Source organism: Centroberyx affinis, unplaced genomic scaffold, assembly GCF_046629955.1.
Source record: "Centroberyx affinis isolate AG114_WGS23_722 - 3 ecotype Tasmania unplaced genomic scaffold, CSIRO-AGI_Caff_v1 ptg000348l_1, whole genome shotgun sequence".
Taxonomy (NCBI): domain Eukaryota; kingdom Metazoa; phylum Chordata; class Actinopteri; order Beryciformes; family Berycidae; genus Centroberyx; species Centroberyx affinis.
This window is the reverse complement of record NW_027279020.1, coordinates 273,997-296,217: the sequence shown is the minus strand read 5'-3', so window position 1 is coordinate 296,217 and position 22,221 is coordinate 273,997. Positions and strand designations below refer to the sequence as shown.

Genomic DNA, 22,221 nt, shown 5'->3' with positions numbered 1-22,221 from the left:
ATCTGGAAGTCACAATGCAATAAACCCACATGAGGTGAACAGCTAACTGCTCACTGTATAACTGGGCAATATGACTCTATAGTATGGTAAGGCAGTGGCAAAATCTACAGCCGTATTCCAGAATGGGATGAAGACATGACAATAAAGACGAAACGAGACCCACAGCAGGATATGGCGAGCGTCTGTCTGTCTGACTGAGGTACAGAGAGGACATGGCGAGCACAATGGCAAAACCAAGCAAAGCCTATATAATAACCCTCTGGACTGAGTGAGCAGACCCTCCAGTGAGTACGTACACAGACCTCAACTAGCCACACAGCAGGAAGGCAACACTACAATTATACCTATATAGGCTCCATATGAAAACATACAAGGGGCCGAATTACAGCCGAAAACAGAAAACGGAGACAAAACCGCTGGAATGGTAGAGGCGGGGAGACAATGGCAGCGCAGAAGCCAATTAGGAGTCTGAGACCACAGAGCATGGAGGAGGAGAGCGCAAGGGCAGCAATCAGAACGCAGTGGAATCCAACCATCAGACTGCAGTCCTCATTACACACTGACAGAACTATCAGACAGACAACAGCCTGCTGCTGATCTCTCAAGCTAAACATAAACAGTGATTATAAAACTTGATGGTGACGTACACAGACTTCTAAAGTGGCCTTTATTTTGCAGATGTCTGATTCCATGTGGACAACCGTAAGCCAGTTTATTTTACTAATATTGTGGTTTTACGATTTACAGAAAAAAAAAACCCAATCTGCGGTCCAGTCATTTCCACTCCACCAGTCAAAAAAAAAAAAAAATCAGTTGCTGAGATGACCAGACTGGCCAGACAATGCGAGAGCCAACAAACAGCAGGAACAGGAACTTGGTGGTCTGAAAGGCCCCACGTTAGGTCCCAGCAGGCTTACCCTTCTCATGGACAGACATGTAGATGCAAGCGCACAAGCACACACACACACATACATACACACACCAGCCTGAAAGGAACTTGCCAGACGACAGTCTCACACTCACAGCTATGTGACCGCCCATGAGGCCGCGTGAGTGGAGCAGAGGTGAATTCATCCTTCAAAAAGAAATGATTTATTTGGGGGGTTAGATATGTCGTTCTGTGGTACGCTGTAGACAAACTTTTAAAAATTGTTCACCTGCCTCCTGGTAAACACATGGTGCATTGCTGCCAGTGCCAAGTCACACCACCTTTTCACATCAATAAGAGCCTGTCCATTCAGCTACATGGAAGAAGGGTCCTTCTTTTCTTGAACTACGGCAGTTTCCCAGTGACTGGACAAAATGTGAAATTGCCCAAGTCATACATCAAAAAAGAAAAAAATAAGGATCAATAGTTGAACTGAGCGAGCCACTACTTTTAGTCAGACTAACGGCTTCAATGAGAATCTCAGTGAAGTCTCTCTCTCTCTCTCTCTCTCTGATAGAGTGATTCAGTGCTTGATACTGATGAATTTTTGAGAACCCAAGGAGTTCTCAGATCTCTAACATGAAGGGTGGGCTGGGTTTATGGGACGCTTGATTTGTGTTGTCATGTTACCCTCTGTGACTGGGTTGGCCTCATTTAGGTTTGGCGGAGCTTCTCCGGGGTTTTTGCTTCCTGCATTCTGACTAACCTCTTGGCTCTCCCGTGTGCATAAATCTGAATTTCTAACACACCTCCAGCTTTCAGAAGTCTCCCTAATGATGTTGCTTTAATTTTAACCATGACGCTCCAAATTTACCAAGCAGCTTCTAAAAAAGAGAGGAGTAGAGAGAGGGGCTCTGAATGTAGGGCAGGCAGGGGGGGTGGAAGCTGTAGGGGAGCAAACAAAGAAATAAGAAGCTTAATGATTGCTGATCCAATGATGAGAAAACTACAGGCAGTGGCACAAAAATATTTCTATGCCACCATATTAAGTTCATGACTGGGTAATAGCCACAGTGCGTTTGGCTAGACCTACAAACTTCATCACAGAACCACAGGAACTTTGAAGCTCTTGCAGAGATATATCATCAGCGGCTAAATGATCTAACATACAGAAAGTGCCATTAAATTTTCTTCCCAACGCGACAGCTTTGTATAATGACATTAAGTCAAGTGGCTGTGCCTATTCACTCGCCAGCACACAGAATTTCCCAAAATTTATGCTGTTATGGGAACAGGGGTCCTGATGACAGGAGCCTTCCCCAAGAAAAGGAAGCGGGCGAGCTTGCACCTACAGGGCAGCATTGTAAATCTGTTTTTTTATTGGTCACCCTGGACGTGCTTTCTCATGCTCGCACACTGACAAATATATGCGCTCTCTCTCCTGGTATACACAAATGGAAGAGGGAGGCACATACATAACCACACACACACACACGCAAGCCCACAACGTGATGGACACACATACACACGGCCCTAAAACAAGAAATCCTGGGAAAAGTAGAAATGTAAAACCCCTTATTTCAGACGCCAGCTAAAATCACATCATTTCTTTTCCATGTCTGCGTTAAACAAAATGCTGTTTTCAGGGAGTGGCAATTTTTAGCGCAACCAAATGATGTAGCTGGTTGCCAAAATGAATAAGGGGTGAGGGGGTTAGATAGGAGAACTGGAGAGCCCAGCGGCAGAACTGAGGACCTAGCCTCTATAAAAAGAACGTCTGAGTGACGAACTGAACGGAATCCACTTCTTCATTATTCCTGTACAGGGGGAAAATATCACCCTGTGCCCATGATAAACATGCCATTAAAACCACTGCGGCACAAACTCATTTTCCAAACATTTCTCACTTTGCCTCTCCCTCGGCCCGTCCACAGACCCCGCGCCCCTCCTTTAGAGAGACGGTCGCATACTTTCTCTCTCATTCCCGCTCTCAAAAACACATACACAGACACACACACACTCCGGAAAAACATCACATAACCCCTCTGCATCTCAGCTCATCTAAAATCCTCTGTCGTCATAGCGACGGCAAGTATCGAGGCAAAGCCGAGAGAAGGGTCCCTCTGTGTCGCCTGTGTTTCTCATTCCGGTCGCACTGCCTCCCTGACTGCCTCGCACAGCCAAGGACTGCAGCGCTGACTGATGGCGGTGAGGAGGGGGAGGGGAGAGAGAGACGGAGAGACCAAGACACGGAGAGGATGAGCACTACTGAGTATGGACATTTAAAATGACAATAAACAAAGGGACGGAACTGACTGACATACACAGTCAAAAGAGAGGCATCTTTTCATTTACAGCCAAAGTTTACACCAGTATGGACTTTTGACAGGGTTGATGGTTAGGCCGCAGCGGCATACAGTTTTTCAGTGGCTGCTGCCTCGTACCAGGCAGCACATACAACGCCCTAACATCAGCCACACACTCAGGTATCTGTGCGTGTCAGTGAGTAACGACATGTGCAACAGATGTACATTACAGCTCCGACCATCCGTCTTTCCATCACCAGCTTGTCCACACAACATTTTCAGAGGGGAGGGGGGCAGGGATCACATGCAACTCCCTCCCTCTGATAAATGACCAAAACCTTTTAGGCTGAAGGCCCACTTCACTTACTGAGCACTGTTAAATGGACCATAGGAGACGGGTGAGGAATCAGAAGATGTGATGGTAGGCAGACATGCTCGCCCACACACCTAAGGTTTAAGACACATCGAAGCATTTTCATTTTAATATCCTGTTAAAAAGATGCAGCATTGCCCAACATCCACCTACAGCTTCACTCATTATCACTGGCAGGAACAAGCACATGGCAAATCCTCAATGACTAAGCTGAAACATAACCCGATGGCTCACATAAGGAGCAGGGGAGTCGTGTGTGTGCTCTCGGCGGCTGCTTGGCTGACTGCAGCTTATTAGTCACATAATGGCTTTCCACATTACAGCCCAAACAGGACCACTTCCCCCAGGACAAGCAGGGAGAGCTAAACAAACACCGCACACAACTGATTATCAGCTCGGATTAGCTTAGCTCCCTCTTCTGCCAGCCTCTCTCTTAATAAAAATCAATTCCTCTGAGTGGCAACGACAGCTCCAGGCAGGCAGAGACAGAGGCCTTGGGGTAAAGTTAAAGTTCCACCTGTGGGGAGAGGATGGGCTGACTTTCTCACAGGCTGGCACACAAAGAGCCCCACTGTGCAGGCGAATCAATGAACCCCACCAGACGCAAGCCAAACACCTGGGGAGGGAGCGGTCACGTGACACGCCTGGGGGGGAAGGGGAGGGGGGCGACATCACTACGGTAGCAATCACTGGCCAAGACAAAATGGAAGAACGGCACTTCAGCTGGATCCTGCTTTTTCCCTTGTGAACAGACACATACAGATACTTTTAACAGTCACGCTCTCACACAATACCACAAAGAAGCATGGGAAAAGACAAGAACACTGTGGGGAAAAGAGGTTCACACCGCCTCTAGTCTGCTGCTCTGCGGTTAACCATTACACTGGAGCCCATGAGGAGGAGGAAGTGGGGGTGTGGGAACAGAGAAAACTGCCCGGTAAAACTCCACCATTCCCATCCCATCCAAAGTCAAAACTCTGTCTCGAAATGAAGCCTAACAAAAGGAAGAGGTGGGGGGTATTTCAAAATATCAGCCTTTCTTTTGGTTCCGTGGAATCGTAACTGTGTGTGAACCTAAACAATTCTCTTCAGGCCCACTGGCTCAGGTTGACCCCACTCTGAACCTCCCTTCCTGTCCACCTGGCTCTCCAGTCCGGCGCACTGACCCAATCCCACCAGACAGTCTGACACATCTTCAGGGAACGGCGCTCTCCCGCCTCCTCCCCACCCCCCCCCCACCCTTTCCCCTGCCCGCCTGTCTGACTGGCCCTGTTTTGACTCCAGGCCCAGGACCGCGCGCTCTCATTCGCAGCATTGTTCTTCTGTAAACAAAAGGCTTCCTTTTCCCCTTTCTACTCCTCCCTACTCTCTGTGGGACATAAAACCTAAAGGAAGGGAGACAAATACAGAGAGCGAGAGAGAGAGAGAGAGAGAGAGAGAGAGAGAGAGAGAGAGAGAAGGGTGGGTTGACTGACAAGTGCTGATGGTGGACCAGTTCTTTATCTGTCCTCTTGCTAATCTCTGAGCCATCTTCCTTAAGGCTTGATCAATCTCATAGGACAGGCCAACTCCCAGTCTGTTGGCTCTTGAACACTGCCTCTATAAACCCTCTCATCGGGGGAGCATCAGAGGAGGCTTATCTTAGCTGAAGCTTCCACTTTCACTATAGCAGCCTCACATAGGAACAGTGACATGCTGGCTTTCAGTCAGGCATAGGAAGGAAATGACGACACAGTTAATTGGGAATTAGTCCAACATCATTTTGAATTGAACCAGTGGATGTTCAGGATATTTATCATTTCATCCCTTCCAGATTTTCCTCTAACATCTCACACTGTCCTAGATTGGAGGAACAAGCGTTGGCGGTATGAAACTGAAAATGGTTGAAATCCAGACAAACTGAAAATGATCGATCAATGATTCCATATCCGTTTCCTTGTTCTGATTCATGTACGCTGGAGTGTACGCAAGTGAATGTGCAACGAAAAAGCCTCATCATCACTCCAACGCTGATGCCAGGCAGAAAAAGCCCTGCTTTATGGGACAGCCCAGCGCATTTGCTGCAGGGGCAACCGGACTACCCTTTCCCTGAGTGCACTCAGCTCTGCCCTGTTCCTGACAAAAGTGGGTTACTTTTTAAAGGCCTGGCCACACTACTTAACTGTAGCCCTTGACTGTAGTCAGGCAGAATAGCGTGGGGAAGCAGGGTAGAATTTCAGCGACTCATTCCAACTCCTCATAGGGTGCAGGCTAACTGGAAATGTGGTTAGGGCAAATTGACTTGTAGGCATTGGGAACTATCCCAGCTTTGGCAGGTTTTTATATCTTAGCAAATCCACTTATGTAAATATGCAAATCTGATAAGACTTCTTCTGGTCACATAACACAGATATTAGGAGTCACTGGTAGCCGAGCAATCTGGGAACGACAAACTGCCAGGAAAATCTTCTAATGCCTGTAAACAGACCTGCAATTTCCAAGATTTAGAAAATTAGAATGGAAAAAAGTAACAAAATCTCCCCTTGCATCATTTTATACTGAAAGGAAAACAGAAAGGAACACTTAAAAAAATGAGGGGAAAAAGACCTTGATCCTCACTTTCCAAGTTTCAAAAAATTATAGAGGCACTCAAAGACATGCTCCATCTCCATCTCCCACATGTTCTGTGTGAGGAGGGGAAAGAAGAATCTTGTCAACAACTGGGGATTGGAGAGGAAACCAGCAGTGAAATGTATTAAGAAACTCATAGTCCCTGTGACGTGCATTAAATACCGCAAAGTAAATACAGACAAGTCGGATTCCCAGGACTCCCGTTACACACTTGAGGAAAGGACGTCGGGGGACATCTGTTGCATACAATCACTGTGACCAGAACCGTAAAGACACTGCACAATCAGGGGATAGAGAAAGACGGAAGAGACATAATATATCCCCCACAGGTTCTCTTCGTAAAAGGATACAAGGGCCAAATGTCAGCCATGACTAAGAGAAGCCATACATCATCATACATCACACTCAGCACCTGCACGGAGAAGTGATGAGAGATCTCCTGAACACACTCTGAGGAACCAGAAACCTGTTCAGCCAGGTGGTATTCTGTGTGGATGAGGTACTTTGGTTAGAGAATGATACAGCATCAAATATGTGTGATTCCCATACAATGCTAATATTTAACAGCCAGTCAAGTAAATTCTTGTTTTGGATTAATTTTGGGTGTGCCGGCAAATTGAATGGAGAGACAGGACTGGGTAGGATAGAGGACAGAAGATAATCAGATGGGAGCATAATAGTCAGCTGATGTTGCAATGCCATTGGCATATACTAGATTGAGACTTTAATGTCTGAAAAATCAGAGTTACTGGGCTCATTAATGAAACGTCAATAACAAGTCGTCAATAGCCACCCTCCTGATGCCGCCAAATAAACTGACAACCTGTGGGAAACACTGCAGTCAATAATGTTGCAATCCTGAAAGAGCAGGACCAATATTGTTCTCTAACCAAACCAGCCTTCTAATGAAGACAAAAGGGACAGACACAAAGATGCACAATTGTAACAATTGAGCTAAATAAGGCAGCTGAAGAGCTTATCTTCCATTGCAAAAACCTGTATGACTGCACAGGGGGAACACAACACACACATACACACGTGAAAGGAAAGAGGCTGGCGACATTCTTAGTGTGAGAACATTTCATCCATCTCACGTCACCTTTTCCCTCCATGATACAGCCTACTGTAATTGCATAATAAAGGAGTCCACCCCGGCTATTTTCGGCACCAAATAGAGGGAACCCATGCCACAACGGCAATTTTTAGTGGCATTTCTGTTACCCCTGCATAGTACATCACTCTCTCTTTCCACTCTGTGTGATACAACGTGCCCAATGGAGAGTCATCCAGGCGAGTAAAGTCTTCCACAGCACCATCACCGCTGCCACTAAGTGAGAAGTCAAAACAGTGAGCAGAGCACAGCTCAGGCTTCTGCAAGCTTGCACCGCTGTTGGCTGGGACCTGAGCTGTTTTGAGTGGCTGCATGGCTCTCTAAGCTCCTTGGCTCCTCTGCACTCTCTGATGTAATGGAGGAGAGCAGAGGAGAGGCCTGGGCTGAGCTGCAGAGGAGAGGGTGGATAGTACCAACCTGTTTAACAGAAGTTGAGGACCGCCACTGCCCAGCCTGGAGCTGTGCTGCTGTGTTAATCGCCAGAAATACTGCTTCGCTTTTCCCCCTCGTTTTTTCCCCCTTCCTGGGGAGTTTTGGTTTCTTAGAATGATTTCACAACTTCATCTGAGAGCAGTGTTACATCATTACCACCCGGCCATATTTTTCCTTTTTATTGCCTGCCTTGCCAATCGATGTGTTGGGCTGACTAGACCCTCAGCTGCTTCTAAGGATTAGGATAGTAATCAGATCATAATCATAAAAGTTGTCCAGCTATCTATTAATGTCCTGAGAATATAAGAGCAAAATGTGGAGGATTGAGGCACATTTAGTTCTAGGCTGGGCATATAATGACTAGAGGACCTACAGGTTATCCACATTAACACCACCAAAGAGACTGATCTATCCATTGAATACACACTCACAGGTAGACATATCCACACATGTATCTGTTTTAAAGCTATGCATTCTTGTGGGTGGTGTTCATCACCAGTAATTGTCAACATGACCTAGTCCTGATGTCTCACTGAGATGCAATGGTGGTCCCATGATTAAAAACCATGAGCAAATGCTGCTGTGTGCAGGTGCTTGCCATAAACAGCTTTTACTAGGTGCTGGAAGTCATGTTTAAAGTGGGTGACACGTGTCTACAGGCCATGTGTCATGTCTGTCCCAAATTTAGCCAAGCTTCAATGAAATCATCCCTTAAGACTTCTGTTGAAAGGGTTATTTTTAAGAATGTAGTTGGCCAAATCCTATCAAACCTGTGGAGTGTGACGAGTGCTGTATTAACATGTATTTGGCAGCCTTTCAAAAGTCAAAAGTATAACTTAAGACAAGCTCCCAGTTTCACTCCACAGTTTAGACACCTGTAGAAACCCTATGAGTCAGCTTGTGGCAATCATCACCATTAGCCAAAACCTCAGTACAGTAAATAAGCAGATCAAAGTCTTTCCCCCATAATAAAAGGGTAAGCCTTTACTGCAAGAGTAAACATTAGGCTACATCCTTGAACATTCTCAACATGACTGGCTGGAGTTTCTGTAGCATCTGCTGGAGAGCCGAAACACATGAATCATCAGGCAATTGCAGCAATTCCTCACTTGGCACAGACTCCCAGTCCTGGATGCGGAGGGCAGTTTCATAATGATTTTCCTGCTCAGCAAACCACCACTCTTATCAACCAGACACTTAGCCTACACATCACCAGGGCCAATCTCAAGAGAGACCAACAAAAGACAATGGAGGGTGGCTACCTATGGACCTACATATTTAGGATTCTTCTCCATCGAGGGCCAGAGCATTGGGGAGAAAAGAGCCAGTGTTGAAATATCACCATTTGCTTCTCTGTTCATATGCAGTCAAGAGTTTTTTTTTTTACTACACAGGAATCCTTTGGTGTATTTGTTCAACTTCAGCAGAGATGCCATTTGAAATGTGATCCGGTGTGAATATAAACATCTCTCTTCTGATCCTGTCTCCTCAGAGGACTGAAGGGGCTCAAACGTCAGGCTGAGGCACGGACAGACGCCTACAGTCAGCTGCTGGCGTCTTGCGGCTTTCACACCAAACTCCCACCCCCCACCCAATAACACTGGAGACTTAAGAGACCCCCATCTGCTTGAGGTTAGCGAGAGCTACAGGGTTAATCGTATCAACCCGTGTCCATCCAGGTTTACAGCAGAGCCAGCACATCGAAGAATTAATCTCAGGTTACCCCCCTGCATCAGACAGCCTGGGCCGGAACGTTCTGGCTATCCCCCCCTCCACCTCTGTTTCTAGGAAAACCGAAACAACTCTGCATGTGGATATCTACCAGAGCTAATAAGACTTTGTGCAAACACGCTGAGCTGTCTCACCTGGGCATACTGCTGGCTGCGTGAAAGAAAACAATAATCACAGACATCCCTACAAACAAAAGAAGGGGGAAATGTGCTTAATGCTGCGGCTGCGATCACATATCAAAAGTGGAATGTGACAGGAGATGCCTAGCCTCGCACCGCCGACTGTTCCCATTCCCTCAACCGCAGCACCTTGTAGGCCTCTAGCAGAGTGGAACAATGTCCAGGGTAATGACAGGACAGTGGGGTTCTGTTGTGTACAAGCTAGGGATGTAAACAATTATCCGGGGACTCTGCTAGCTTTTTGAAATTTAAAACTCAGATAATGCAAACGAATAGCGAATTTCCATAAAAGTATAATTCCTGTGAAAATTTTGTATGTTAAAACTATGTAAAGTACCAAAAAGTGTTGTTACACCTCCTGAAGACACGAGGGTGATACTAAAACAAAAAGGAGTAATCGGATACTATTCGGTTAGAAAATGAGTACCTAAATTACTCGTTATTTACATCCCTAGTAGCAGCACTCCACTGTTGCCTGGGGGTGGGGTGTGACAGTGGCTCACCCCACTGATGTCTTTCTGAACCACATAGAGGCCAGAGGTGGTGTGAGACAGCACACGGACAAGCACTTGAACGTGAGACGGTGAGGCTCTCTGGAACAGATCTGATGATTCCTAAACAGCCAGAGATAACTTTAGATATACATTGCAGAAAATAATAATGAATAACGTGATACTTTATTGATCCCCATAGTGAGTCTCTTTTCGCTTTCTGCCCTCCACAAGGGGAAGTCAGAGCACAATGTCAGCTACAGGACAGCGCCTAAGCCGCCCATGGAGCTGGTGGAGATTCGGTGTCTCACTCAAGGACACTTCAGCAGTGCAGATGCTTGCCGGCATGCAGGCTTAAAACTGTGCCCTCTGGTTGAAGGGCAGTCTCCCTCTCTCACCGTGCCACCCTACTGCAAAAAAACTGAAGATGCCAATGAGACAAGACACACTGAAACATTTCTGATGTCAAGTCTACTTTTCGCCAGTATAGACTGTCGGAAGACAACCAAGGGCATCTGAAGTCAAATGCAGTTCCAGACTGACATTGGATATGCATGCATAGCCGCCTCCGATAAAAAAAATACCCCCAAGTGGAGTTTCTAACTTCAAAGGGAGCACTAGCTAGGAAAATGGGCGAGAAATAGAGGGGATAGGGAGGTGGGAGGGACAGAATGGAGAACGGTCAGGCAGGGAATGATAGTAGAAGAGCCTGCGGACACGAGCCAGATTAGTTCTCACTGGAGCTCCCCCCCTCACCGCTAATCCAATTCTGACCCATTAACCACCACAGCCAGGTTAACAGATCAGGCCTTTGAAGAAAGCCTTTCCCCAGCCACCCAGGAGGATTAGCACTTCTCCAAGGCAGAAGAGACACTCTCACTCTCTACACTCATTGTCTTTGACAGTACTACCGAGGCACACGACCAGCACACGCTCGCACTGAGGCACAGCGTAAACAGGTCCTGAATCCAGATGTACAAAGTCATATGACTCATTCTGACTGAACACTCCAAACTAATTGGAATTCTCTGTGAATCGCAATAAATCAAGGCGTTGAGCGTATTGACTGCATCAATTACAAAAATGGAAATAAGTGAGGATGCTTTCTTGGTGTGGGTGGAGGGACAATCTTCCTCGTCTGTCAGGAGGATGAAAAGAGGGAGCAATGATATGTCATAACAGAAACACGTGTGTGTGAGTGTATTAAAAAAAATCAGCCTGAGGATGAATTGCAGCTCAATACAGCTGATGTCTATAGAATACCACACAGGCTTGCGACTAGTGCTGCAGATGTTCTGGCGACTGCAGCTCATTCTCAGCATCCGTTTACCATTGGAGGCCCTCTCTGTGTACAGATAAAAATACCACGTCATGTGGGCTCAGCGGGCAAAGGCACATGCCATGTGCTTGCAATGTCATCAGTTCAAATCAAATTCATCCCAGCTGTCTCTTCTTTCCTCCCTCTCTCTCTCCATTGAACGCCATCTAATAAGAAGGGAGGCAATTACACAAATATTATAAAACTGATGTAAAATAAAGCACCAAAGAGACAACAGACACTGAGGGACAGGTGTAAACAGAGAAGGGGGTGTGCAACTTTCTCTTTCCTTTCAGTTTCCAAATGAAACAGGGTGTGTTAGGACACAGGAAAATCTGTCCATAGTGAATTTTAAGAAGCAGTCCTTCTGATGTGTCTGATACTCTGCTCAGCAGGAAGAGCCAATCTCCCAAAACCACACACGCCGCCCACTAATCAAACACATGGCACGCTGTTATAATACAGTAACAGGATAGAGCTTGTAAGCCGCCCAGCAATATAAGCAACACACACAAGACGCCTACAGTCCTGCTGAGTAACATGACTACAATTCTTCACTTTATTATTACAGGGGAACCTCAAAGGGAGGATTCTAGACCGCTCTGCTCCCCACCTGTCAGGGGTGACGTTTGGACAAGTGTTTGGGTCTGGGGAGCGCTTCCTCTACGATGCTGCCCACTCTCTCCCCCTGCTACATCTGGTCTCCTCCGGGCCGTTGCTGGCGGCGGTTGAGGGCAGGGCAACCGCAGAAGGCTTTGTCCTTAGTGAAGAGCAGCTGAACCAACAGGAAAGCCAGCCCCAGCCAGTCAATTAATTGATGGAACAATTTCAAATTATTGGAGGGCCCTCGGCAGGGGGAAGGAAAATGTTTACAAATGACGTGCAATAATTGCTCATTATGTTCCTTTTTAATTCTCCCCCACCCTCTCTCTTTTTTTCTGTTCCGTCTCTGCTCTTATTTTGTTTTCCTTCGCTTCTTGCTAAGGCTAAAGCAGAATGTGGAAATGTTTGCTCAAAATGCATGTCTGTGATGGGGCAGTAGAATCAACAGTTCCCCACATGTAGCTAATCACTGTGTATTTACAATGTATCCTGTCTGAACACCCAGATGAACCCAAATCACTTCCATACAGCCACTCTGTAAAAATGGCTCTGACTGAGACCACATGAATGTACCATGCGCCTGCTCAGACCACATTAAAACCCTCTCTTGATCATCAGGTCCTGTGCCTCCACAGCCCCATCTGTGCCCAGCTGTGGGGGTTTCTTCCATTATCCGACATCCAAAGACCCCCATCTGTAGACTAAAGACAGAACCAGCAGCAATGAAAAAAGACGGCTCATGCTAAAAAGAAGAGACCTACACCAGTCAATCGAAGCTGTACAGTGGGCCAATGTGTAACCCTAGGCCCTTTGTTATGTCTTTAAAATAAGTCTGCTTCATTCTCCAACAGCATCTGTGTCCATTCAACAGTCCATCATCTTACAAGGGAGGAGAGGAGGGTAAATTAGCAACCATTTCATCAAAAATAACAGTGCTGACACTTCAGTGTGTAGAACCTGCTGCAGCACTGTCAAATCCCTGTCCATTTGCAATGGCAGCTGATCCCGATTAAGAGGAAAGAAAGACACAAGACTGGGAATAGAGAGAGTGCATCAGACAGAAAGAGAAACAGAGAACCAAAAGGCAGCTCAGTTAGTAAGGGTGGGAGTGAAATATGCTTTGGACTTGGTCTGAGGGGGAAGAAGCTTACAGTCGGAAAGAACAGGAGTGACTCAGAGAGGAAGAGGTGGGAATGCGAATGGAGAGTTCTAGGGAATCCCACTGAGATAGCTCTCTTCTCTAGTCTGCACAGGGCCAAAGAATGCAGATGAGCAAACCATATGCTTAAGTCACAAGTAAACTTCTAGCTAAGACAAAGTGGCAAAAGTGGAGACGATCAGGGAGTCGAACAAACATTGGTTCAAATATTACTAACACTTTTCTGTGCAGAAGATTTGTTTGAATGGCAAAGACGTCACACATCAATGACTCTCACAGATTTATACGAGTCTGATTCCACTTGTATGTTACAGACAGCTGAGGGCTCACAGTTTGTGTCAAAATGGAGGGATACATTCTCCTTTCTGCAGAGTCTTTGTTCCAGTCATTTTAGAGGGCACACAGTGATTTGGCTTTCAGCTGTGTGTCAACACATTTACGGTTGCTTGGAAAGTGGTGCAAAACTATGCCATGAGCTATGTCTGCAACAAAATTTAAGACTGATCAGACAAAGCAATGAGCCATGGCTTAATGATGTAATTTATGACTCAGTGGATCATGCGTGTTATGCCATTAGCTGTGTTTGTGTGTCACATAATTTAGGAGTGATCAGCTGTAGAGTATAATGGAAACCTGTCCTGTGTAGTCAAGGGGCAATTCTCACCCCAAGTGTTAGTTTTAGCAGCTTGCTTGCCATATTTTTCCAGTTTAATAGCTGGCAAACATCTGCAACATCTGGTTCAAATGGACAGGGGGGTTGTCAGCAAGGAGAGACGCCTAAAGCACAAACAGCTACAGGACTGTTTGAATGTAGCAACCGTAGCAACTCATCATTCAGAGCCTACCTGAAAAACACATCGACAGCTATGTGTCAAAAATCAACGAGACTACAGATGACAACAAGCTGCTACAATGTCACAATGACACTCTCTGGGCCCATTACTCTCTATGCAGCAATCTAATAGGTCTAGTATACACAGCTGTGCAGTGCTAAACAAAGAAACACATAATGACAGTGTGCGGTGAATGCTTTCCTAAAAGTGAGCACTTGGGCTTTACCACCAGACGACTGCCTTCCTATAGAACTTCCTCTCCTGTTTGAGCTCTGCTTTCCACTGCTCTCCAGGCTGGAGAACGGGAAAAGGGGGAAAAGGGAAAGGGGACGCAGTAAGCTCAGTTATGGGCCAGGACAGAGCATATGGATGACATGGCACAATATTACATAACTCTGAAAGAAACCTTCCCCAGGGAGACGACAGCCAGAGGGATTAAAAAAAAACTTAAACTTGGCTGACAGACAGACATACGGAAAATAGAGAGGCAAACATGAAATAGATCAAGTCATTAACTGAGCAAATGCAAATTCTGTGGAAAGTCATAAATATCTCTAGCTTTCCAACAGGGATGATGTTTGGTCTGGAGGCCTGTACTGTGTCACTCTCCCTGCATCAAGAGCAGAGGAGGTCCGTGAGATCCTTCTCTCGCCATTTTTCACAGTGGACTCACATTCTTAGCATTCCTCCAGGAGATCACTGCAGTCCATCTCAACCTGGAATGACAGACTAATTCACAGTCTAATGGACTAATCTAGACTTCAACATGACCCCCCACCCCCAATCCCGAAAAAAAAGAGAAAGCCGAAAAGAGATGAATTCAAGTATCTATCAATACAGTACATCTGAATCTGAGCTGCAAGGTGTTGCTGGGGTACTTCATCAAATGATGAATGAAGTAACTAAGTAAGACTGACTGGTTGGAAATTTCATGTGGTGCTGGAAATTACTAATCTGCTGCAGTGCTACTGTTACAGGGTTTGAGGAATATCCCTGTAACTTGTTTGTTTTATATATAGCAAGCTGGTGAATAGAAATCAAACTGTCACAACAACTGAAGAGTTTCATTCAATTTTTTTTCCAAAAATTGGTGGGTATCTCATTTTGGTATGAAACTCTTCAAATTTTCTTGTTATGTGGCGAGCCCAGGATGATTTACGGCAACTGTTATAAATGGCTGTAAGAGCTAGATATCCTTGCTATCTTGCATCTCCACCTCATCAAATCAAGTCAGTCTCCAGTCAGTCCTGACAGGAGCCATGCCCCGCTCCCATGTTCTCTCCACTTATTCCTATCAGAAACAGTACTAGCTTCAATATTTAATTTGGCTCTTCCTGATAGAATAGACAGGCCTGGAATTTGCTTCAGCCCTGATCCTGGAGGTACATCAAACAGGGCAGCTGTCATCCCCCTCTCCCAGTCAAAACAATGTGCTCTCATGTAAACCTTTTTGCTGTTTGTGTTGAAATAGTACAAACCAAACAAGGGCAGTTGAGAGGGAGAGGGAGGGAGGGGGGGAGAGGGGGAGAGAGAGAGAGAGAGAGAGAGAGAGAGAGAGAGAGAGAGAGAGATGTGACCATATACCATCACAGCTGCAGTACTGTTCTGAAACTGAGTTTTACTTTGCAACAAATGAGTCTGTCTAATAAGCCCTAACTTTAGAGCTTGTAGTGTGGATCATACTGTAAATGTATGAAACAGTCATTGGGAAAGGCAAACTCTGAACACAGAGCAGAACTGCTCTTAACAGAATGCTGTGATACTGCAGCTGATGTATTTTAACAAGTATAACAAAGCAAGAGGCAGCTGCCTGTCAGTAGGCTGTTATGAGACACTTCACTGTTCAGTGGCAGTTGCAGCCTCTTGTGACCTGTGGAGCTGCCTGCCATCTCAACTGAGGCTTGCTCTGGCATAAAGAGTTGATTATAGCCAACAAGCAGGCTGTCTAGGCTAACGATAGCTAGCCAACTTTATCTGAGCCTGTCTCGCTGTCTGTCAACATGATAGTGTGATAGTTGGGTAGCATGCTTGGATTTAAATTAGTTAAATCTCTACAGTTTTGCAGAATGGGTTAATTAAAAAGATCTAACGTTATATCATTCCAAATATTGATTTCCTCAAGCGACAACTAACTCAATGGTTAATGCAGAGGAACACAATAAACAGCTATCCCGGGACCCGTGTTGTTCCTGCCAGCTAGCAGCAGTAATGCTGGTGGTTACTGGCGACAATCGCAAGGCTCAGACTATTTCCAAGAACAATGATATTCCAAATTTCACGTTGTTTACAGGGGATGCCAGATTAGCGTTTCAATATCAACGGTATTAAAACAATAAACCCATTTCAAATATCTGAAATGCATAGTAACCAGTAACGAAAACGTGAAAATCATAGGAGAAAGAACCGGCGGTTAGCCAACTCCATGGCCCATGGGAACTATTCATTTCCAGCAAATATACCGAGCCTGCTTAGCTAGTGTGTGTGGAAATATATTTGGGGATTTAAAAGCATAGCTACCTGTTAAACGCAGCTTTACCGGACCATTCCGCCGAACTCCTTGGTTAGACATCTCCTCTTGGTTCCAGCCTTGACTACACGTAATAAAAATATCTCATTAACTGTAAAAATAACAAGGTTTATCAACCTCTTCGCCAGTTTTAGACAATAATGGAGTCAAGGCATTGTGGCCCGGATGTGGACTGAACTGCCATAACGATCGCTCACAAATGCAAAGAAGCTCGAGTATAGCGGTGTTGCAAAGTGCATTTAATAGAAACGGCTTCCCCCTAACAGATCGTATAGCTGCTCCCGAGTCAAGGCGCTGTAACACGGGGTTTGTCTTCACATCTTCGGAGAGAGCTTCTGCCTCAGACTGAGTCCTCCTCTCCGCTCGTCGAGAGTTGAACTGTTGAGCCCTCCAGTGCAGATCCCACTTCAGGGAGGCTGGTAGGGAGCTGACCAGTGACGACAACACACTTTGGGGGAGTGAAACATTTCTCTACCATGTGGCACCTAAATGTAAAGCCAGTGTGATTCACAAACTGGGCTCCAGGTCCCAGGGTGTCCTTGAGACGGCTCTATGGAGTCCCCGGCAAAAAATAATTAGTTTAGTTTCATTCTCGAAATAAGCACAATTATAGCACATGTCTATGAGGCAGGGGCGTAACTAGGATTTATGGATGCACAAGGGGCCCCCTTCTACTTTCCTCTCATCCCCACATCACTATTCTTCCATTTATGGCAAAAATCTATGTCTGCGCATCAACAACTCAAACACACCTCCACACACTAGTTTACTGAACAATTATCAGACACATCCCTAATTGAAATGATGGCTTTTGGGCACTACTCTGAAAGCGCAAATCAGCTGTCATAACCTTACCTTTGCCAGTTCAAAATCTGTCTAGAGAGGACAGTTTTGTTTCCGTCTGCACAGCAAGACCCCGGCTTAATTTCATTCCTGCTTGATCCAGTTTGCTTCAGATAATCATATTGAAGTTTTGTAGATTCCAACCCAACCAGAGTAGTGTGAGATGAAGAATGAAATATAAATATACACTTGAGGACCACAAAATACATTTTAGTTCAGACACTTTAGTGGGCCTGTGGAGTCAGTACTCCTACTCCCCCCCTCCACAACCACAGTGCCCCAGATCAGAGGTTTCACTCTCCCCACTGTTATATCCCTGCACACATGAGACAAAAACCTTCTGAAATGAGGGTCCCTGAGACAAAACCTTTATCAAATGAGGGGGTCTGTGGTCTAAAAGCATATCCATCTGGAGGTCCTTGACATTAAATGCTTGGAGACCCTTCTACTACTCTACATTTAAATAGAAAGGATTAGACAATTGTATTCTTTCACAAGTCTACAAATGGATTTCAATAGGTCTACGCTGACAAATTATAAGGCTAGCTAACAATATAGCAACCTGATTGTTCTTATACTTTGTTTGTTAAACCATTTGGATCACCATCAAGCAGAAAAGCAAATCAGTGATATTGAATGAATTAACAATCTGTTGGTACTAATGCTCAATTTAAGAAAGACCTTACAAATCAAAACACACCGAAGGTCTTAGGACTTTATTTACAATCCTGTTAAAAACAGTATGTACATTACATACAAAAGAGAAGAGGTCTACAATCACATGAACAAGGGACAGACAGTGGCAGTGAGTGTACAGTACAGGTCAAAGAGAGAAGAGGTATCTAGAAGTTGAAAGTGCTCTGGTTTTCGCTGATCTGGAATGCAAAGCCATCAGCGCTCGCTTCTGGGGCCACACACTGGACTTCCTCATCCTAAAAACAACCAAAACAATGATCAATCATTTGCTATAATTTGAAACATCAATTTTATTAAATATCTAAAGAAAAATAAACTTTATAAACTTGTCAATAAATGTCATACTCGTAACAGAAATGTTAACACTTACCTCTCCAGAGAAATATTTCTCAATCAGGTTGAGGGAGGCTTTGTAGACCAGCTCATTCTCATGGGACTGCAGAGCCTCGATCCTGTCCAGTCCACCGCATTCTTCAATCATTAGGCACAGCTTGTCTGATTCCCCAATCTTATCCCCAGCCTGATGGGCAAACCAACACGTGTGAATATTTGCACAAACATCTTGCCAACTCCAGGAATAAATACGTCGGCTTGTCAGATCTCACAAAAATGTGATGAGGACTCCCCTCTCAAGGCAGGTGTAATAAATAACTGGACGGAACCTGTCTGTTTGCCACGACGATGTACTCACCAGGAAGATATTGGTAATGGCATCCAAGATGACGAGGATAGTTTTGCTGTCCTTAGTGGAGAGCAGATTGAGAAGAGGCTCCAGCACGTTAGCCTGAACAAGGTACACCACCTGCTCAACAGTGCCCCCACTGGTGAAGTTGGTAATGGCCCACACAGCCTCTTTCTGAGTTTTGTAGTCACCCTGCAGAGAAAATAGAGGAGAGGCCACGTTGAGTTAAGTGATTTCTGCAGTTAAGGGTGCCTGCCATAGTAGTAGTGGTTATACTGTATTTGACCTAAAGTGGAATCTAGGGGTGCAACCAACAATTACTTTTATTATCGACTAATCTTACAGATGATATTTATAATTAATCAAATAATCATTTAGTCAATGAAATGTCAAATATAATGACAAATGCCCATCACAAGTTACCAGAGCCCAAAGTGGTCATAAAGACAGCTCCTGTAGTCTGACAGCAGCCAAAACCCTATTTTATAATTATATGTAATAGAGAAAAGCAAGCAAATGTTGGCTGTAAATGTTTGGCATTTTTAATTGATAAGTGACTAAAACAGTTAATTGATTATCAAAATTATAAAAAGTATAAATCAATTAATTTTCTGTCAACCAACTAATGACTTAAATAATCTACTCGTTTTAGCACTAGTGGAATCATGGAAATGTCTCAGGTATGTATAACTATGTTTTAAAAATCAGTCTGATAATAGTGAACCACTTTGTTCCCAACTGATTAAATCCAATCAGTAAAAACCTACTCGTCTGAGCACTTCGACCAGGTGCTGGACCAGGCCTGCGTTGATGACCTCCTGGATTTGGGAGTCCCGGCCCGCGGTGATGTTGGACAGAGTCCAGGACGCCTCCTTCTGAATGTTGGCCTTGTGGTGGCGCAGCAGCGGCGGGAACATGGCCAGGACCCCGGCGTCCAGTACCGCCTGAGTCTGCTCATCTGTACCAGTCACAATGTTGCCGATGGCACGCAGTGAGGGGGTCTGAGGGGGAGGGGGGGGGGGGGCACAGGGGTTAATTCACAACCTGCGAGTGAGATGCAGATGAATTGCCTCAAGGAGGGACATGGTGCTGGTGCCACACCTTATGACTCACTCAAGAAGACTAACAGAATTGAATACCATCTTACAATTTACATGCGGGGAGCACAACAGGAAAAACACAGGGCAAAACAAGACTTCATACGTACCACGACTGACAGCTCCCCAGAGCCCAGCAGCTGCACCAGGCGTGGCACCAAGCCGGTCTGGACCACACTCTCAATGCGCTCATTGGAGCCGTCCGTCAGGTAGGACACGGCCCAACAGGTGTCAGCCAGCACCTCCTTGTCCTCGTGATGCAGGAGGCGGATGAGGGAGGGCAGGATCTGCTGCACCGCCGTCATAGGAGGGGAGGGGTTCTTGTTGCGGCAGAGGTTTGACAGTGTCCAGGTGACATTTCTCAGGTAGCCAGACTGCAAAAAACAAAACAATCAAGAGAAGAGGCTGGGATCAGTTTGACTGAAGCAGCAATGGGTTGAGTTAGGGCGCTCCCTAGTGGAGAACAAGGGGAATGCAGTTTAAATGACAGCACATGGAGAGCAATTTGACCTCATTTCAAGAAAAAAAATGTTTCAGACAATAGATGGATGAATACAGAACAATTCTGGAAAAAAACAAACAAAAAAACAACAACAACTGAAATTGTGATGCATTACAGCAGTTATGCTGCTTTCATTTTCAAAACTAGTGGAGCAGGGTTCATTATAAAGATTTACACACACTACTTACAGTAAACACAGACAAGTCTGGGACCGCCAGCAGACTGAGCAGAGGGGCCACAGCTCCATGCTTGATGACACGGTCTCGAAGGGGCGATCCATCACCTGGACACGCAAAAAGAAAAAAAGTTGAGTGAACTTTGCTTGTGACCGAGCAGTCATGACCATAGCAAAAAAGGCAAAAGCCATATGAAAACATTTCCTCAACAATTACCAGCAATGTTTCCTAGGGCCCAGACAGCTTGCTCGCTGATGTGCGGGTGGGGGGATGTGACCAGGCTGATGAAAGCAGGAATGGCTCCGCCCTCCACCACAGCAGCTGTCTGATCAGACGTCCCAGAGGCAATATTGGTCAGAGCCCAGGCGGCCTCAAACTGGATGGGAGGGGAGTCGACCAGCCCCAGGAAGGCGACAAACTTAGGGATCAGGCCGGCGCTGATGATGTGGTCGATGGGAGGATGCCTCTCACGTGACAGCAGCTTCCTGCATTCATGGAAAAACAGAAAAGGAATGAGTCATCATAGCAGTATTTAGTTGTTAGATTGTGCAGTACGGCTCAATGTGCAGGAATGCCCAACCACATTTGTAAGAATTCTTTATTATTACCGTGCAGCTTGAGTAGCCTGGAGCTGTGAATCAAGGTTATTGCTGTTCACTCCAGTGAGAATCTCCTCAACTGTCCACTGCCTGGTGGCCTGCAAATTGTCACACACAACCAGCAATGCATTAGAATTGATATTTTATAAGTAGCATTTAATTCACATGGCAGGACATTGATCAAATAGGGTTAACCTTTCCTGAAGTTCAGTAATAGCTCACAGGCCTACCTGACTATTTTGGCACTTCTCTTGAAGAGGAGAAGTGGCCTCGTCAGGAAAAGCAGACACATTTCTCCTTTTGAAGATCTGGTCGTCTTTCTTTGCCTTGCGCAGCTCCACGTTCACTTCCACTCTCCTGCGTCGAAGCTCCTGCATTCATTTCAAGTGCCAAGACGACAATTTAAACGACTAGTTAAATTAGAAAACATTTGTGAATTCCTGTCGCTGAATGGAAGTTGTACGCGTTACTCACATTGGCATCTTTGCCCTTGTTCTTGAACCTGTTCAGACGTGCGGCGTTTTCAGACATTTCCAAGTGATTGGGATGCTCGATAAACAGTGGAAAATGAAAATTTGCTCCTGCAAACAAAGTAAAAAAAAGTCAGCCAAAAGCTTTGAGCTCCCTCGCTACCTATAGCATGACAAACTCCGCACATCAAACAGACCGCTTGATATGTAATAAAAAAACATATTATTGCTAATCCTGGTTAGATATTATGCAACCAACAAACAGAAACAATCGGGAAATGGTAAATTACAAAAGAAAAGAACATTACATTTCATTAGAATAGCAGAAATAGTTGACACGCGCTTACCTCGCTCTCGCGCAGAGATTGTGGTGTCTGAAAATGTTGCACAGACCTTTAAATTTCTGCAACAAAGCCTCCTGATTGGGCTGTTCGAGTAAAAGCATCCAGCGGCTTCCACTCATTGGGCTGTTTCAAAAAATCACAGGGCGCACAGGAAGTGTTGTCAGGCCACGAACTATCGCGAGATCTTAACACCGGAAAAAGGCGCTACGTGGGCACTGATTCTGGATCAGTGTGTTGTTTTTCCACTGGTTGCAATTGAGCTTTTGGAAGA

General features: G+C 45.4%; 2 protein-coding genes across 2 annotated transcripts in view; both read right to left on the bottom strand.

Annotated features, from left to right (window-relative positions):
- The window catches only part of smurf2 (SMAD specific E3 ubiquitin protein ligase 2), a 48,392-nt gene extending 31,485 nt beyond the window's left edge, over positions 1 to 16,907 (bottom strand). Inside the window, exon 1 of the mRNA XM_071515393.1 lies at positions 16,532 to 16,907. Coding sequence (XP_071371494.1) covers positions 16,532 to 16,583 — 52 coding nt within the window. The 5' untranslated portion in view covers positions 16,584 to 16,907. The remainder of the gene's footprint in view (positions 1 to 16,531) is intronic.
- A 1,178-nt stretch (positions 16,908 to 18,085) lies between these two features.
- kpna2 (karyopherin alpha 2 (RAG cohort 1, importin alpha 1)) lies at positions 18,086 to 21,971 on the bottom strand. Its single transcript, XM_071515394.1, has 11 exons — positions 21,954 to 21,971; positions 21,611 to 21,717; positions 21,367 to 21,507; positions 21,146 to 21,234; positions 20,754 to 21,022; positions 20,550 to 20,644; positions 19,970 to 20,233; positions 19,530 to 19,763; positions 18,772 to 18,954; positions 18,451 to 18,600; positions 18,086 to 18,316 (listed from the first exon to the last, which is right to left on the bottom strand). Exons 2-11 carry the CDS (start codon positions 21,665 to 21,667, stop codon positions 18,227 to 18,229), a joined length of 1,572 nt encoding a protein of 523 aa, XP_071371495.1. The 5' UTR covers positions 21,668 to 21,717; positions 21,954 to 21,971; the 3' UTR covers positions 18,086 to 18,226.
- Positions 21,972 to 22,221: the final 250 nt, after the last annotated feature.

Bases quoted from the DNA above. Each gene is read 5' to 3' on its own strand.
- kpna2 (XM_071515394.1), bottom strand. From the start codon at position 21,667: ATGTCTGAAAACGCCGCACGTCTGAACAGGTTCAAGAACAAGGGCAAA. The intron at 21,508-21,610 runs GTGAGTAACGCG...AAATGAATGCAG, and splicing joins ACAAGGGCAAAGATGCCAAT to GAGCTTCGACGCAGGAGAGT. The intron at 20,645-20,753 runs GTAATTGTTGAG...TTGCGTGTCCAG, and splicing joins GGCCCTAGGAAACATTGCTG to GTGATGGATCGCCCCTTCGA.